At 39.5% G+C, this 19,493-nt stretch overlaps 1 protein-coding gene across 1 annotated transcript in view; it reads left to right on the top strand.

Annotated features, from left to right (window-relative positions):
* The window catches only part of EHHADH (enoyl-CoA hydratase and 3-hydroxyacyl CoA dehydrogenase), a 46,104-nt gene that overhangs the window by 2,021 nt on the left and 24,590 nt on the right, over nt 1-19,493 (top strand). The window contains exons 2-4 of the mRNA XM_045776613.2: nt 3,642-3,745; nt 9,908-10,080; nt 13,240-13,351. Of these exons, the coding sequence (XP_045632569.1) occupies nt 3,642-3,745; nt 9,908-10,080; nt 13,240-13,351 (389 nt within the window). The remainder of the gene's footprint in view (nt 1-3,641; nt 3,746-9,907; nt 10,081-13,239; nt 13,352-19,493) is intronic.

Here is a 19,493-nt window from a genome sequence, read left to right as displayed (position 1 = left end):
TTTTTCTTTTTTTAAAGATTTTTATTTTTTTATTTTTATTTATTTATTTATTTTTAAAAAAGATTTTATTTATTTATTTGACACAGAGAGAGACAGCCAGCGAGAGAGGGAACACAAGCAGGGGGAGTGGGAGAGGAAGAAGCAGGCTCCCAGCCGAGGAGCCTGATGTGGGGTTCGATCCCAGAACGCTGGGATCATGCCCTGAGCCGAAGGCAGATGCTTAACGACTGAGCTACCCAGGCGCCCCTAAAGATTTTTATTTTTAAGTAATTCCACACTCAATGTGGGGCTTCAACCCAGGCACACTCCCCCTATTTCTTTTCTTTATACTTTTCTTTCCTTCCTTTTCCCCTTGCTACTTGTATATGGGAAATTATCTCTTCCTAGCTCACTGATTCTTATTTGAATTTTTTTTTTTTTGGCCCAAACATATAGTTTAAATCCTTTGCTAGTTTAGCCACCAAGTTTCCTTCCATTCAGATGAATGCCAACCCTCTTCATAAGTGTAGGATATGTCTGATTACTAGGCCCGTCTCTCAGACAATGGCTTTCAGGCTTCCCGTGTTTTACACAGCAGCCTAATACACACACATACACATACATAACTGAAAACAAAGTTTTGTGAAACAAAACTTTTCCTTATGGGGTGCCTGGGTGGCTCAGTCTGTCAGGCATCCGACTCTTGAGTTCAGCCAGGTCTTGATCTGGGGGGGGCAGGTTGTGACTTCAAGCCCTGCACTGGGCTCCGCGCTGGGAGTGGAGCCTACTAAAAACAAACAAACAAAAAACCAAACCAAACAAAACCCTTACCCTTACATGTTATGTAGTTTGTCATTTTTTTTTTTAAGATTTTATTTATTTATTTATTTGACAGAGAGACAGCCAGCGAAAGAGGGAACACAAGCAGGGGGAGGGGGAGAGGAAGAAGCAGGCTGCCAGCAGAGGAGCCCGATGTGGGGCTCGATCCCATAACGCCGGGATCACGCCCTGAGCCTAAGGCAGACGCTTAACAACTGAGCCACCCAGGCGCCCCTAGTTTGTCATATTCTATTTTTCTCTTCTCTTCTATTTCTCTAATTTAAAAAACTCTGGTCACAAGTCACAAACTTGATTTGATGACCTTTGGTTTTAAAAAACTGTCACAGGAAAGGCTTCCTAAAATCACAGAAGCTAAAGAACTTTGGTCAGCCCCCATGAAAATGTGATCTTTACTCTAGACTCGATTTCTCCATACTTGCACAATATTAAGGGGAGAAAATAATTTCTTAACCCCTGTAAACTTATCATTGCTACAAGGCTGTGGGCCCTTTACTCAGCTTGAATCTAGTAAAGCTGTATCTGTTTACAACCATTTTCATTTCCCTTTGTTTGAATTTTGCAAAATTAGCAGGACCATAAGAAATAAAAGAGTAGAGTTTGGTTGAAATGGGGGAAGCCAGCCTCTTGTCCTCAGGAGCACTGATTTTGGCTACTTTTGCAGCCATTATTTATGCAGAGGAAATACTTGCCTTTTGGACTTCTGAGTATTCTGGATGGGTCCAAATCTCATTAGCAGATTTGGTTTCTCTCTTCTTCTTCCTCTTCCTCTTCTTCCTCTTCCCCCCCCCTCCTGCTCCTTCTTTTAAGATTTATTTATTTAGTTTAGAGAGAGAGGGAGAAAGTGAGCAAGCACAGGGGGAGGGGCAGAGGGAGAGAGAGAATCTCAAGCAGACTCCCTGCTGAGCACCAAGCCAACGTGGGGCCTCATGTAGGGCTGGATGTGGTGGGGGGACTGTGTGGGGGACTCAGTCCCATGACCCTGAGATCATGACCTGAGCTGAGATCAAGAGTTGATGCTTAACCAGCTGAGCCCAGGCACTCCTAGCAGATTTGGTTTCAAATTAAGCAGTCAAAGCCAAGAAGTTTGGTTTGGTTTCCTCTAGGTTAAATGATGAAAAGTAACTAGGTGAAAGGGAGTTAATATATACCAGTATCTCCTTTATTTCCCGAGATTTTTAACTTATAGTTGCTGGTCTGAACAATCTGGCTTTTCTAGGAGTTTGTTGTGGTTTTGTGTGTGTGTGTGTGTGTGTGTGTAAGATTTTTTTTTTCACCCTGTATACTAGGACAGACCTTTTACCCAGAATGCTTAAAATTCCAGTACAAACTGATTGGATTCTGGTTCTGTCATTTTTCCTTTAAGCAGTTCCTCATCACATTTCCCAGGTTCTCCTCCTTCACCATCCCCTGACACTTACTGATCCTCTGTTGCTTGGCAAATTCTCTTCTCTTGATCTTTGTGACTTTGGCCTCCCTTGGTACTGAATTGCTCTGCTGAGCCTCTCCCACTTCTTCAGTGAGGGTGTATACCCCCAGCTCTCTTTTCCTTTGGCAGACTCATTCAATCCTGACTCTCTTCTGTAGATGACTCCCTCATCAATGAAACTTAGCAGTCTATTATATGTCTTTTCTTTCCCAGACCTTGCCTTTGCCTCCTTAGTTAGTATTAGGTTTGGCTGTCAGAGACAGAAAACTCAAGAGAGTAGTGGATTAAACAAGACAAGGTTGATTTCTTTCACAGCAGTGTCTTAGAATGGCATGACTTCTCCACAATCATCAGGGACCCCATCTATTTATCTCTTGCTCTGCCATCCTCAATACTCGGCTTCCACCTCTTGGTCCATGACGGCTGCCCATGATCTAGCCATCACATCCCCATTCCTGCCAGAAAAGGAACAGAGAAAAGCATCCCCAATCCTTTAGGACTCTTGCCACAGTTGCTGCCATCCTGTTGGTCAGAACTTAATGCCTTACACTGTCTTCCCTGCGTAGCAGGCTGGAAAATGCAGTCTTTACTTTGGGCAGTCATGTATCCAGCTAAAGACTAGATGCTTAATACTTGGAAGAAAGTGGGGAGGGTTGGATATTTGGGGTAACTTGAAGCCCTTGACACGTCTCTTAAGTTGTTTCTTTTAGACTATTTCAGTTTTCTTATATTTTGCTAATATGATAAATTGTAAGTAAATTCTTCTCTTTGTGAACGTCCACATCACTTTCGTTGTAATTTTATTACAGCACTTATCTTAGTGTGGTATTTTGTTGTTTCCTGGATGTTGTAGACTCCTTTTCCTGTACATAGAGAATGTACAATAATATTTTAAAATTGATGAGTACTGCTTCTATGTGGTCAAAGTTACAGCAAAGTTCAGGAAAATTTTATTTTTTTTTAATTTAATTTTATTTTTTAAGAAGTTTATTTATTTAGCTTCATGTTTAATTCACAGTTGACATACGTATTATATTTTTAAGATTTTTATTTATTTATCTGAGACAGAGAAAGTGAGTGAGAGAGAGAACATGAGTGGGGTGGAGGGGCAGAGGGTGAAGGAGAAGCAGACTCCCCACTGAGCAGGGAGCCTGACATGGGGCTCGATCCCAGCACCTTGGGATTATGACCTGAGCCGAAGGCAGATGCTTAAACAACTGAGCCACCCAGGCGCCCCAACATATATATTATCGGTTGATTAAATTAGCGAAAACTGAATAGTAAGTAACTAGGGTTTTTATCCATTGTGTGTTTCATTTTCCATTGTTAGAAAAGGAAAAAACTCTGAGATGGTAGAAATTAAATTCTAATGCCTCATGTATTTTTTTCCTTTTAGTGCGGCCGTACTCCATGGAATAAAAGAGGGACTGCGGAAAGCTATAACAGACCATACAGTAAAAGCCATTGTGATTTGTGGAGCAGATGGCAAATTCTCTGCAGGTAACCAGTCCCTAACCCTCTCCCACTGTCTCCGGAAACCAGCCACAGACCGAGACCAATACTGCGTGAGCTGTCTCTGTGGGGTAATGCCTTAGAGTTGGTAAAGGATGTGGGAGAGTTGAGTGGGAATGAGGAACACTGTAGAGAGACAGAGTCACAAAGAGACCCGGCAAAGATTCTGACCTTACTCTCTTTTTTATTGGATCGGGCCTTTGGCGGACATTCAGTGCCAGGCTTGATGGGTGTTATACCTGCTAGTATACACTAACTAACACTAGCAGGTGTGTTGGTACAAACCTGCTCTGCATATTTCTCCACCCTATGTGAGCTTGGGCAAATCCCTGTAATCTCCGGAACCTCAATTTCTCTGCTTAGAAGGTAGATAGCTGGGGTGCCTGGGTGGCGCAGTCGTTAAGCGGCTGCCTTCGGCTCAGGGAGTGAACCCAGTGTTGTGGGATCGAGCCCCACATCAGGCTCCTCCGCTAGGAGTCTGCTTCTTCCTCTCCCACTCCCCCTGCTTGTGTTCCCTCTCTCGCTGGCTGTCTCTCTGTCAAATAAATAAATAAAATCTTTAAAAAAAAAAAGAAGGTAGATAGTAGGGCCGCCTGGGTGGCTCAGTCGGTTAAGCGTCTGCCTTCGGTTCAGGTCATGATCCCGGGGTCCTGGGATGGAGCCCCAAGTGGGCTCCCTGCTCAGTGGGGAGTCTGCTTGTCCCTCTCCCTTTACCTTCCCCCCCCCCCATGCTTGCTGTCTCATTCTGCTTGCCATCTCTCAAATAGATAAATAAAATCTTTAAAAAAACGAAAGTAGGTAATAATATCTATCTTAACAGGTTTCTGGGAGGTTGCATGAGATATATCTGAAAGTCCCCAGTGCAGTGCCTGCCTGCATCAGATGTTCAGTAAATGTTATTGTTTATTTCACACAGACTTGAAATGGAGTTCATTTTTCTTGTGAGGGTCACCCATCTCAGCGACCATGGCAATCTTTATTGGGTTCTTCCATGAAGATGCAAAAATATTGAATATGGCAGAAGAATCTGAAATGGAGATTCAGTGGTATTTGTGACAGTTTTTCTTCTTTTCCCAATTGAATATGTTTATGCTCTTTGACAAAAGTCACGTGGATAGGAGGGCCTATGTGATCTTACTGCAGCCAAGGGAATTTAGTGTATGTTAATTGAAACCTGAGAAGAGCCAGATATTGGAATCATGACAATAAAGAAATGTAAAAATGTTAGTCATTATAATAATTGCCAACTACCTTGCCAGTTATGTAGGTAATTTATTTATTAATAATGAAAATAGTATTTTTACATGTATTATATTTTAATCCTCGGTAAATCCAACCATCTCCATTTACGGATGAGAAGGATGAGCCTGAGAGATTAAAATACTGTGCCAAACGTTAACCAGTTATTAAATGGCTTACTTGTTGTTTGAACACTTGAGGTCAGCAGTCCAAGACAGTGACTTTGTGGCATGGAGAGAGGGATCCCAATTATGGAGAACTTGATTATTTCTTTGTAAGAAAGGAGATAGAAAAGAGAGAGTGTAGTTAGAGGTCAAGGACAGGAAAAGTTATTTTCCTAGAAAAGCATTATGAGTTGTTAGACTTAATGGATTTATATAGAATAATGCACCCAACAATTGGAAAATATACATTCTTCTCAAATCTCAACATTTACAAATTTGACCAGATACTGGACCACAAAACTTCTCAATAAATTTCATTTGCAATACATATTCTGACAACAGTGCAATTAAACTAGAAATCAGTAACAAAAATATAACTAGAATTAGAAATTAAATTCACTTCTTAATAATCTCCGAGGCAAAACAGAAATCATAATAGAATTTAGAAAATATTTTGAACTCAATGATAGTGAAAATGCAACATGTATAACTTGAGGAATACAGCTAAAGCAAAACTTAGCAGGAGATTTATAACCGTAAAGGTATTTATCAGAAAGGAAAACAGACTGAAATATAATGAGCTAAGCATCTATATCAAGGAACTAACAAAACAAGCAGTGAAATAGACCCAATGAAGTAGAAGGAAGGGAATAATGAGGAGGAAAAATTAATGAGATAGAAACAAATGTGATTTAAGACTATGTCAAAAGTTAGTTCTTGGAAAGACTAGTAAAATTGACAAAACTTTGGAAAGATGGATCAAGAAAAAAAGAGAAGGCACGATGTATATAAGGAATGGTGAATGGGATATCACTGCAGATGCTGTAGCCATTAAAAAGGATAACGAAAATATTATGAAAATATTGTGGCTTACAAATATGACTCAAGAGGAAATTGAAAACCATTCAAGAAATTGAGCCAGTAATCAAAAATCTTACAAAGTAAATTCCAGCCCCAGATGACTCTAACTAAAAAGTCAAGGAAAATATCCTAATTTTACACAAATGTTTTAGGGAATAAAAAAAGAGGGAACACTTCCCATATTAGCTTCCTAGGGCTACGGTAACAAATGACTTTAAGTAGATGACTTAAAACACCAGAAGTCTGTTCTCTCATAGTTCTGGAGGGTAGAAGTTCAAAATCAAGATACCTGCAAGGCCGTTCTTACTCCAGAGGCTCTAGGGAAGAATCTTACCTTGCCGTCTGTGGTTGCTGGCAACCTTTGCTGTTTCCTGGCTTGCTGCTCTCTCACTCCTGTCTCTGCCTCTCTCTTCCCATGGCCATCTCCCCTGTGTCCAGATTTCCCTGAGCTTACACAGATCCACTCTTATCCAGTATGATCTTATTATAACTCAATTATATCTGCAAAGACCCTATTTCTAAATAAAGTAAGTTTCGTAGGTTCAATCCAGTACAATTTCCAATTCATTTTGTGAGGCTAGCATAACCTTGGTACAATAGCTGTCAAGGCCAGTATAAAAAAACAAAATTTGCAAATGAAATTTACAATGAAAAAAAAAAGCAAAATGAAAGGCCAGTTTCATCCATAAACCTAGATACAAAAAATCTTGAACAACATATTATGAAATTGAATCTAACAACATATAAAAAATGGAAGACATCACCTTTTTCCCAGAAATACCTGATTGGTTGAACATTAGAAAATTAATGTATTTCATCCTATTAAAAGATTGCAAGAGAAAAAAACGTGATTTTTTTTCAAGAAATGCAGAAAAAAAATTTGATAACATTTGACATGTATTAAAAATAAAAACTCCTGGTAAACTAGGTATAGAAAGAAAATGTCTTAATTCATTTTGGAAAACCTACAGCAAACATCAAATAAAATGGTAAATTGAAAGCTTCCCTTATGAGAAAGGAACAAGACGAGGCTAACTGCTATCACCATTTCTATTTGACATTGTGTTCCAGGCCCTGGTCAGCCCAGTAAGCCCAGAAAAACAAATGGCAGGTATAGGGATTGGAAAGGAAGAAATGAAACTTCGTTATCCAGAAGATATGATAGTGTTTGCAGAAAAATCAAAATAATCTATTAGAAAATTGTTAGAATTAATATGAGAATTTTGCTGGATATACAATCAATATCCAAAAATTAATTACATTTCTATATGCCAGAAAAAAACAATTAAAAAGCGAAATCACTGAACTCTTGTCTGTGCCTTGGTTTCTGTAAAATGGGATAATAATACTAACCTTACGCTGCAAGTAGAAGGATGTAAGTATAACATTTAAGAATGTGGGCTATGGGGGCGCCTGTGTGGCTCAGTCGTTAAGCGTCTGCCTTCGGCTCAGGGCATGATCCCGGTGTTCTGGGATCAAGCCCCGCATCAGGCTTCTCCGCTGGGAGCCTGCTTCTTCCTCTCCCACTCCCCCTGCTTGTGTTCCCTCTCTCGCTGGCTGTCTCTCTCTGTCAAATAAATAAATAAATAAAATCTTTAAAAAAAAAAAAAAAGAATGCGGGCTATGTAAACTGTCTGAGTTCAAATCCTTATTCTACCAGTGATTAACTGGGCATATGTCTGAACTAACCACTTAACAACTCAAAGCCTCAACTTCCTGACCTGTGAAATGGGGATTGTTACACACTTAATCTAGGTGTTAAGAAAATTAAATAAGAGAGTATATGAAACTATTTAGCACGGTGCCCGATGTAAAGTAATTATCCAATATGTGCTAATTGCTGTTAGGATATGAAAATCGTTTAAATATAAAGTTACAGGATTGATAGGCCTGAAATACAAGCTGAAATAGATCTTGTTTTTCTTAAGCCAAAAAGGAATCTAAATAATAACAATAATAATAACACTAGGTTAAAACGTGAATATGATGGATTGGTAAGAAAAAAACATAACGTTAGGTAAGGAGCAGGTAGAAACAAAAAGATGAATAGGCTTAACATGAAATACTCATATTTTAACTTTTTAACTTATACCAAGCTTAATGTATTTATTTATTTATTTACTTACTTGGGTGCAAAAAGGTGGTCTCATTAAAGCACAGGGACAGGACCCATGGGCAGAAAGAGCTGCTTTTTTTTTTTTTTTTAAGATTTTATTTATTTATTTGACAGAGAGAGAGAAAGAGCACAGAGGCAGGCAGAGGGAGAAGCAGCCTCCCTGCTGAGCAAGGAGCCCTCATGCGGGACTGGATCCCAGAGGCAGACGCTTAACCAACTAAGCCACCCTAATGTTTTTAAAGAATAGATAATGCTATAGGGAAAATGCTCGGTATTTATAATGTTATGTGAAAAAAGGAAAATATTTTAAAAAATGATGTTATAGAATGCTCTCAGTATTGTTAAATATTATAGACTTTCGTTTAATTCTCTCGTAAGTCATTTAAGATAGGTGTTAAGATTAAGAGGCTAAATAAATAACTTACTGAAGATTACAAAGCCATTTACACATATGAACTGGGAAACAACTAAGAATTCACTAGAATATTACATTGTTATCTCTGTGTGATGATTTTTTAGGTGGTCTTTATGTTCTTTATTATTTTGTATGTTTTTCAGATTTTCTGTAATGCATGTGTTTTTTTTTTTTTTTTAAGATTTTATTTATTAGAGCAAGCACAAGCAGAGGGAGTGGCAGAGGGTGAGGGAGAGGGAGAGGGAGAAGTAGGCTTCCTACTGAGCAGGGAGCACAATTCGGATTTCGATCCCAGGACCCTGGGATCATGACCTGAGCCAAAGGCAGACGTGTAACCAATCGAGCCACCCAGGCGCCCCACATGTGTTATTTTTATGATTAGGAAAACAAATAAATGTTGTTACTTCTCTTGATCACAAAAAATTATTATGAAAACATAATTCCAAGCTGGTTGATGAATATATAACTCATAAATATGTGTGTTTCAAGTTTTATGTTGTAATGACTTCACGTTCTTAACAAAGATATGGGTCTAAATGGCTGTGAATAGGGTTGGTGAACAACACCATGCAAAAAAAATAGGAAGGGCTGGCTCAACCTCAGAATCTCTGTTCCCCTTCTTTGGGCTTTTTAATGTTTTGTTTTGTTTTTTTAAGATTTTATGTATTGATTTATTTGAGAGAGAGAATGCATGTGCAAGCAGGGGGAGGGGCAGAAGTGGAGGAAGAGGGAGAGGGAAAGAATCTCAAGCTGACTCTGCCGAGCGTGGAGCCCTACCCGGGACTTGATCTCACAATCCTGAGGTCATGACCTGAGCTAAAACCAAGAGTCAGGCCCTCAACCAACCAAGCCACCCAGGTGCCTCTGAGCTTTTTAATTTTTTAAAATCTTTTTAAAGATTTTATTTATTCATTTTAGAGAAAGAAAGAGAGAGCACACGAATGTGAGAGGGAGAGAGAATCTCAAGCCGACTCCCCGCTGGGCATGGAGCCTGATGTGGGGCTCGATCCCAGGACCCTGAGATCATGACCTGAGCTGAAACCAAAAGTCAGACACTTAACTGACTATGCCACCTAGAAACCCCTTAATTTTTTTAAAGGGTGAGTGGCTGCCTATCATATGGAAAGCTAGATTTTAGAAGATTACAGGATTCCTGATAAAGATTTGGGGATTTTCTCTCATATTGTTCTACATTTTCCAGGCTGTTTTTTCTTCACTGTGTGTCCAACCAAACGATGAAATGTTTCATGGGCCCAGAGAGGTCTGTGATTCCTTGAGAGTGATCTGTTACCTTATTGTTATATGACAGAACCCAAGTCTTTCTCAGCTCTCTTCTTCCTTGTCTGTGTCCTTAGGTGCTGATATCCACAACTTCAGTGCACCTGGAAAACCTGGCTTGGTACTGGGACATGTAGTAGATGAAATACAGAGAAATGAGAAGCCCACCGTGGCAGCTATTCAAGGCCTGGCTTTAGGAGGGGGACTGGAGCTGGCCCTGGGCTGTCACTATAGGATTGCTCATGCAGAGGTAACAGCCAAAGCTCCATTAGGGGCTTCGTGGGGGGAACTTTAAGGCAAATTCTAAATGCTGTGTAAGCCTTAGAGGTGATCGTTTTAAAGGGCCAGCTCACTGGCTGGCAACTCATATTTTTAACACTGGTTTTTCAGCTGCTACGTACCAGCACCGGGATAGTAGTTGTTGAAATATGTCCATTCTCATGGGTGAATGGCTAATAGCCTGAGCCCCGTGACTGTTCTTTTGCTTCCCCTAATCCTATCCCTTGGGTCTCCCCATGATCCACCACCTAAGGGGAACTCCTGGGTCGGTACTGGGCCCCCAGGACCCTGCTCCAGTAGTATGACTCAGGTCAGGCTCCTCGGAGCCATGCTCGTGCAGTGCAAGCTATGAAATATTTTGCCTATCATCCTGAGTATGTGTACTTTTTAAAATTTTATTTCCTATCTCAAAGGTTCCAGTTTTGTGGTCCCTCATAATTATCAGTACCTATGAAGACAATTTCCTGTTCAAAAATAGCACAAAACTGTACATCCATTTGTTTCCGTAAACAGATTTAATTTGGGCTCTTAGGTTTGTAGATGAGGTCTGTGATACCAGTCTTACAATGGTGACAGTTTTGTAAGTAACATATTTTCCTAAGGATAGAGATAATATTGATCATTGTAATAGACTAGAAAATACAGGAACCTATAAAGATGTAGACTAAAATCACCCATAAACTTACAGTTCAGAAATAACCACTATTAGCGTTCTATTTTGTTTTCTTCTGGACTTTTTCCTAATTAATATTTTTTTCTTACAGCTTTTTTTTTCTTTGCTATCTTTTTTAAAAATATATTTATTTATTTTAGAGAGAGAGAGCACACATGTGCACGCCTGTGTGCACGAGTCAGGGGAGGGTCAGAGAGAGAGAATCTTCAAGCAGACTCCTCACTGAGCTCAGAGCTCAGGGCTCGATCTCACAACCCATGAGATCATGACCGGAGCAGAAACCAAGAGTCGGACACTGAACTGACTGAGCCACTCAGGCGCCCCTAATTTGCCTTCATTTTCAAAAGCTAGTTTTGCCAGGTATAGAGTCCTTGTTTGACACGTTCTTTCTTTCAGTGCTTTGAATATGTCATCCCACTGCCTTTTGGCCTCCGTGGTTTCGGATGAGACATTTGCTGTTAATCTTACTGTAAATAGTCTTTAAAAATATCATTTTAAATTGCTGCATAATTTTGTCTTATAGATATACCATAATTTATTTCACTATTTCCTCAGGGCATTTCAATTTTTATAAAGGCTTATGAATAAAGACCTATATCATAAGTGCTCCTTTTTCTGTGTCCCTCTTATATGCCTTCTGCACACTGAGTGCAGATCTAAGTTATGAGCAATAATAAGTCAGGGAATGGGGATGAACAGTGGTGGAAAAAATCATGACTGACTGTTAGGAAAGCCTTGTGTGGTTGAGGCTCAAAAATTTATTTTGGAGCTGTAGGCATCACAATGTGGGTACATGACAGTCTGCTTTAAAGTACTGTCCTCCCGTCCTGTACCTGGAAGATGACTAACAGAGCTTTAGCCACTTTTTTTTTTGTTTTTTAAACAGAGGGCATGTGTATGTGTGCAGGGGGTGGGGGGGTGGCAGGCGGTGCAGACAAGAGGGAGAGGGAAAGAGAGAATCCCAAGCAGCCTCCACGCTTAGCACGAGCCCAATGCAGGGCTCGATCTCGCAACCCTGAGACCATGACCTGTACCGAAATCAAGAGCCAGACACACTCAACTGACGGAGCCACCCAGATGCCCCAAGCTTTAGCCACTGTTAAATAGCCAGGAGAGGCATGTGGTAAAGGATTCAAGCTTACTTTCTTGTCTGGACAGAGGTGGTTGCCTGATTATTTTTCCATAGTAGCTTTATTGAGATATAATTCAAATACCATATAATGCACTAATTTAAATTATACAGTTGAATGGTATATTAGCATATTCACAGAGTTGTGTAACCGTTACCACAGTTAATTTTAGAACACTTTATCATCCCAAAAAGAAAATTTGTACCTGAAGGAGTAACCTACCATCTATCCTCTCCCCAGTCCTAGGCAACCACTAATCTACTTTCGGTCCTATGGGTTTGCCCATTCTAGACATTTCATATGAATGGAATCATACAATATGTTGTCCTTTATGACTGGTTTCTATCACTGAGCATAATGTTTTCAAGGTTCACCCATGTAGCCTCTATCAGTACTTGTTCCTTTCTATGCCTAATAATATTCCCCTGTATGGATAAACCACATTTTCTTCTTCCATTCATCAATTGATGGACATTTGAGTTGTTTCCATTTTCTTGGCTTTTGTGAATAATGATGCTGTGAAAATTCATGAACCATTTTTGTGTGTGTGTGGATATGTTTTCTTTTCTTTTGGGCATATATCCAGGAGTGGAATTGCTGGGTCATATGGTGACTGTATGTTTAACCTTTCAGGAACTGCTAAATTGTTTTCCAAAGTGACTGTACCATTTTATATTTCCACTAACAATATATGAGGGTTTTGTATTCTCTACCTTCTCTCGAACACTTGTTATTGTCTGTCTTTTTATAATACTCATCCTACTGGACATGAAGTAGTATCTTGTGGTTTTGATTTGCATTTTCCTGATGGCTAACGATATTGAACATCTCTTCATGTGCTTACTGGCCATTTTGTATCTCTTCTTTGGAGAAATGTCTATGCAGATCCTTTGCCCCTTTTTAATTGGATTGTCTTTTTATTATTGAGTTGAAAAAGTTCTTTATGTATTCTACATATCTGATTAGCAAATATTCTCTCTTATTCTGTCAGTTGTCTTTTTAATTTCTTGGCTGCCTGGCTTTTTTAGGGCTCCATAAAGCTGTTTCTGGAGAGTATCATTTTTGTTGGCCCAAACAGGTCATAATGGAGTCAGAGAAAAAATGTGTAAGAAGCTAGAGATGTGTTTCAACATGAAGACTTAGGGACAGCACAGCTCTGCTTATTCTGTTAACTAAAGTAGAGTGTGCACTAAATTTGCCCTGTAGAAACTCTTGCCAAATAGTATGAAACAGGGTTTTTGAGAGTGTGGGAAATCCAGGGGAATGCTTGCCTTGGCTCTACAGGTCACCTCATTCTTATGATCTTCATGCCTTCAAACTTTGATAGGCTCAAATTGGCTTCCCAGAAGTCACATTAGGACTCCTTCCTGGTGCAAGAGGAACCCAGCTTCTCCCCAGACTCATTGGAGTTCCTGCTGCCCTTGACTTAATTACCTCAGGTCAGTATAAACCCTGCCAACAACCGAGTAGAGCAATGTGAGGAACTGAACTAGGATGTAGAGAAATTCTAGATTGACCATTCCCTACACATGTAATCTTAAGAGGATACTTTAACTTCTTTGACAATCAGTTTTCTCATCTGTAAAATGGAAAGCGTACCTTCCCTGAGAGCTTCTCAGACATTACCATGAAGACTACGTGGGAGTGTCTTCTAAATGAAAGTGTATACAAAGCACCAATTATATATAAGGTTTTATTATAGTTCGAGTGTCCATGCACAGACACTGGTATTCACATAGGGTGCATTAAGTTCAGACCTAATTTAGAAATTGTAATATAAACAAGAATTAAAACCAGAATTATCACAGAAAGTTTTCAAGTTTTAGTGTGGAAATGATTGAATTTTTCATTTCACAACTCTTAAGCTTTTATCTACAAATAAAAGGTGTTCTCTCTCACTAGGGAATGTGAACAGTGCAACACTAGAAAACATTTAGACACCCTGGATTTACCAAATACCAAAAGACTTATAAAAAGATTTCCAGTTGAGGTGAGGTTAGAAGAAAGAGTCACGTTTTGATTGACATTATTTCTTCTTTCTTTATTTCTATGGGTCGGGAATTTGGGACCGGCTTAGTTGGATTCTAGTTCAGGGTTTCTCATGAAGTTGGAGTCAAGACACTGACTGGAGCTGTAGCCATCTGAAAACTTGAGTGGGGCTGAAGGATCTTCTTCCAAATTGGCTCCCTCCCATGGATGGCTTGTGGGGGCTGACTGTTGGCAGGAGGCTGCATGTCTTCTCCACGTGGACCTCTCGCTAGAGCTGCCTGAGTGCCTTCACAAGATGGAGGCTGGCTTCCTCTGGAGTGAGTGATCCAAGACAGAGCTAGGCAAAAGCTGCAGTGTCTTTTATGACCTAGCTTTAGAGTCATGCACCATCTTTTCTGATTATGTATATACATTATATATATATATATATATTTATATTTATATATATAATATACATGTATACATAATATACATGTATACATAATGTATATATGGTATTGATTATAGAGGTCTTCCCTATTCAACATGGGAGGGGGCTTGAACACCCGAGAGGTGAAACTCCCTGGGAGTCACTGTATACTCACACATACGCCTACCTATTACGTGAGTCACATGTATAGTAGGTTAGATGGAGATAAGTGCTAAAGAGAAACATAAAACAGAAAGTGGGAATATAAAATGTTAGGCATAGAGGGGTAATATTTTAATATAAAATGTTAGGAATGTAGGGGTTAAAAAGGCTTTCCTACAAAACGACATCTGGGTGAAGACCTGAAAGAGGTGAGGAGGCTTATTATGCCAATATCTGGAGGAAAATATTTCATGTGGAGAAAATAGCAAATGCAAAGCCTGGAGTCAGCAGTGTGCTTGGAAGTGTCAAAGAAAAGCAAGAAGGTTGATCCAGCTGGAGTGAAGTGAGTAAGGGGAAGAGATGTAGGGGATGAAGTTGCATCATGGACGGCTTTGAAGATGATAGAACCAACTTTGGCTCTTCTTCTAGATGAGGTAGAAAGGCATTGGAGTATTTTGAGCAGGGGAGTCACAGGCTCTCATGTTTTTTAAAGATCACTCTGGCTGTTGAAAATATATTAACTGGAGGTAAGGGCAGACCTAGAAGGCTGATTAGAAGCCTGCTGTAATCATCCAAGGGAAAGATGAGGAAAGCTGGGACCTGAGCGGTAGCAATGTAAATGGCGAGACATGGTCACATTCTGCATGTGTTCTGAGGGGAGGGCCAGCAGGATTTTGTGACCCATCAAAAGTGAAATGTGCGAGAAAGAGGAGAGGGAGCGATTCTGGCAGCCTGAAAGGATGGTGCCATTATCGAGATGGCAGGGCAGGTTCTAGGGAGGAATCGCCAGAGCTTACTTAGGGGCACGTTAAGTCTGAGAGCCTATTAGACATCCACGTGGAGAGGTCAAGTAGCTAGTTGGACGAACTGGCCTGGGGTTTAGGAGAGAGGTCTTCTGATCTCCTCTCAGCCTCCATTTTCTCATCACTACAGGTTGCGTTAAAGAATAATGAAATTACATGACTTGCTTCTGGTATGGTACCTGCCACATAGAAGACATTTAATGAGTGGTAACGAGTGGCAGGTAATGGTAATGAGTGGCAGGCCGAATAATGCCCCCCCACCACCAGAGATGTCCATGTCATAATCCCCAGAACCCCTGAATATATTACCTCACATTCAAAAGAGACTTTATAAGTGTGATTAAATTAAGAATCTTAAGATGGGAGATTATTCTGGATTTTTCAGGTGGGCCCAGTTCATCACAAGTGTCCCTAGAAGAGGGAGGCAGGAGGTCAGAGAGGAGAAAGATACTGTCCAGCTGGCTCTGAAAATGGAGAAAGTGGCCACAAGCCAAGCAAGGCAGGCAGCCTCTAGAGGCGGGAAAAGACCATGAAATGGAGTCTCCCTTAGAGCCCCCAGCCAGTTTTGCTGACCTGTTTCAGACTTCTGGTATCCTAAACTAAGATAAGAAACGTGTGTTGTTTTAAGCTGCTACGTTTGTGGGAATTTGTAGAGGAAACTAATGCAGTGCCTATTAATGACGCTATTAAGACTGTTGCTGTTTGGTTTGGAAAACTTTTTTTTTCTAGCAGAGTATGCTAAAAAAATTGTTATTGAAAGTTGAAGATCCCCTACTGATGTTAATGTTGAAAAAAATACCAGCTTGTTAGGCACTGTGCCCATAGGAAGTTAATAAGTAAACAGATTTAGATTAAATTAATACGTAAATAGCTAACCTTTGCTGATCTTCTGGAAACCATTAGAGAGCTAATTCTGGAAAGTAGAGCAATTATGACAACCGCCATTGCTTTTCCACACTTCCCTGAAAACGCTACCTGAAAACAGCTGAATCTTTCGCAGTCACCACAAAAGAGATGCTTGAGCGCGTTGCGATTCATTCCCTGATGTTCCCTGTCCAGTCAAATGACAAGGCTTACAGTGCCCTGCTCTTGCTTCTACTTCCTTTTTTTAGGGTTTCACTGAACAGCATAGAAGGTCTCTGCTCTGTTCTCAGAGAGCTTTGCTCCAGCCCCTGAATTTCTTTCTGGTCTCTCCTGGGACAGGGGTACCCTCAGACTCTAGACTTTGAGGAGATGCTTCTTACCACCTAGAATAGTCAGGGAGAAGTTGCGAGTGGCATCCTTACCCTACCTGCCTTTCAGGTGGGTTAAGTCCAGGTGAGTTTTCTCTATATTTGAACAAGACGTGCAGGGTGAATTTTAGTAGCCGGGGCTCCCAAGCAGCGATAATAGGTATCAGCAAATATAATTCGGTGATCAAAGCCAACAGATGAACAAAAAAACTTAACACTGAACCCAAAACCTATGAAAATATTCTATGACATTAGAAGAGTGAAACATTAATGTGAAACAGATTAAAGAAAATGAAAATTTTAGAAAATAAATTAGAAAAGAAAATATTGTATTTGTTAAATAAGAACACACTGTCTAAAATCAAAGCGTTAGGCCAAATAACTTCTTTTTGAAGCAACGAAAAGAAGACAGGATGGAAGAGACAACCCAGTCAGCAGCATGGAGGATAAGTTGAGACATATTTTTGAAATTCAGAAGAATTTAACAAAAAGATACAGAAGGTGTGTGATCAAGGTCTCTGCTTTGAATAACAAGAGCTCCCAAAGCATGAATTAAAAAAGGTGAGAAACGGTAACCAAAGGAAAAAATAGAAGAAACGCTTCAGATATGAAATGGAACCAGAGATGGCATTTCAGCGAGCTCACCGTTTTCTTGAAAAAACTGATGAGATATCAATTGCCTGATGTATTTTGGTAATGATTTTAAACTTCCAGGAAATGGAATCCCGCAAGATTCCAAAAGATAAAAAACAAAACCAAAGATTACTTTCAAAATAACTAAGATCACTCCAGCCACAAATAAATGCTAAATATATGGAACATTCATATACGATCCTAGTACCCAGGGCTCTGAGGCAGCGATAGTGTGTATCAAATCAGATAATACACGATCCTCGTGTGTGAATGTTCCATACGTTTGTCATACATTATTATCCCTACATTATTATCATTTTAAAGACTCTATAGGGTCCTAGAATGTAGGATCCTATTCTAAGATATATGCAATCTTTAAAACGATAATCTGTATCAGAAGTTGTTAAGGCGTGGTCCAGGGACCCTTGGGTATGCCTAAGACCACTGGGGCGTTTCATGAAGTCAGAGCTACTTTCATAACAATAGGACGTGACTTGCCTTTTCCACTCTAGTTCTCTCACATATGTATAGTAGAACTTTCCAGAGGTGGTTGTATGCTGTGTGATGTCAGAGCAGATGGAATGCAGAAGCAGATATGAGAACCCAGATGTCTTCTATTAAGCCAGACATGAAAGAAATTCGCAAAAATGGAAAACAATGTCACTCTTCTCACTAAGCTTTTGAAATTTTGAAAATATATTTTGCCTTAAAATGTATTCATGTTAACATTAATGTTAACATTAACATTTTTCCTTGTTATTTTAAAGTGATTTAATAAAGAAACGTTTTTAAAGTTCTCAGTTTTCATTTCTAATATGGTAAATATTGATAAAAATAATCCACATAAACAAAAGGTTTTTGGAACCCTCCATTATCTTTAGGAGTGCTAAGCAGTCCTAAGATTAAAAAATTTGAAAACTGCTAATTGAGATCTGTATTTTTTTTCTGACACAGAAACCACAATATAAAACTGTATACATGATCCAAATTAGAAAATAGTATGAGTCTATGTGCGTAAAAAATGCTGCTTTTTTTCTTTTAAATGCTGGGGAGGTGTTATAAATCTGTACAGAGTATGAAAGGGTAGCTAGAAAAACTAAAAGTATTACACTTCTTGCTTTCAATAAATTAAATTAGAAATTGTCTTAAGTTACAATGGTATGATAAGTATACTTTTAAGAATGTACAGTATGTGAAGTATCTAGTGTAAAATTTATAAGAGGGTGCTTACAACCCAGTATACTACAGAATTCAAAGCACACAAGACAATTCATTCTGCAAAAGATCAAATAGAAAGGAAGCAAAGCAGAATAAAATATAGGGGAAATTATAGTAGTGTGAAATGAGTCCATAAGGTCTAAGGTTTACAAAAATTGAAGCATGTGAGGGCGTATTGAGGAATTTTGTGTCTCTGTTTTCACCATTAAGTCTCAAAGACAAGCATATCTTGGGGGAAATCAGGAAGAAATCTGGCTTCTTTGACAAAAAGAAACGAAGTGAACAAGGATTGCCTTTTCTAAAGCACTGCTGCTTATAGAAATATCACCATTTTTAACCTGATGAAGAGAAGAAGTACAAACAGTGAGGATATGATGGATTTTTGATTTGCATAGAAAAGGTCACAGTGAATTAGAAGAACACTAACATTAGAATCATACACCTATCTTTTTAAGTTGTCTGTACGATTTCAGGGGGACTTTAAAATGACATCTGAAAGGATTCTATGTAGAAAAGATTTTCTAAAGGCTGGGAAAAAAGTCACGAAGAACATTGGAAAAAACCGAGATTACCCACTTTGGAGAAGCGAAGTCTCAGCTTCAGTCAGCCCACGTCTCCTTATAGCAGCTCTAGGCAGGGCTTTTATTCAAGTCCATTGGACAGTGGTTATTGTCTACACTGAGGGCAGCAAGAGAAAAAGCAAGTTTAAATCTGAGCCTGAAGATTTGGGTTATACCTACAGAGCTGTGTCTTTCGGCCCTTGAAACAGAATTAAAGTAGCCACAATCTCTCTGACTTTGTAAGAACAGTCATGATACACCTCCTCTCGTGTGAAATCCAGGCTAGAAGCGATCATTACAGCTGAAGGAATTTGCAGTCCATCCTCTGGGTAGCTCACATTACCTACTCAGGGGCCCCAAAGCTTCTTTTCATACTCGGGTTTCCATTTTCCATTTTATCTGCTGTTGGTGCTCTTAACCCGGACAGGCTGATTCACTCACCACTTACCCAAGTGATTTTTTTTTTTTTTAAGGGTCTCCACTTTAGACTCCCTTGTAAACTTAAGTATGAGTCAGGGAAACATTAAAACAGACTTACTAAACATAGCCTAAGCTGATATCTAGAATCATAACAC

The sequence above is a fragment of the Ursus americanus genome, chromosome 4, assembly GCF_024610735.1.
Source record: "Ursus americanus isolate L20-20 chromosome 4, mUrsAme1.1.p, whole genome shotgun sequence".
Lineage (NCBI taxonomy): Eukaryota > Metazoa > Chordata > Mammalia > Carnivora > Ursidae > Ursus > Ursus americanus.
The sequence above is the reverse complement of the archived record's forward strand: the minus strand, read 5'-3'. Positions and strand labels throughout refer to the sequence as shown.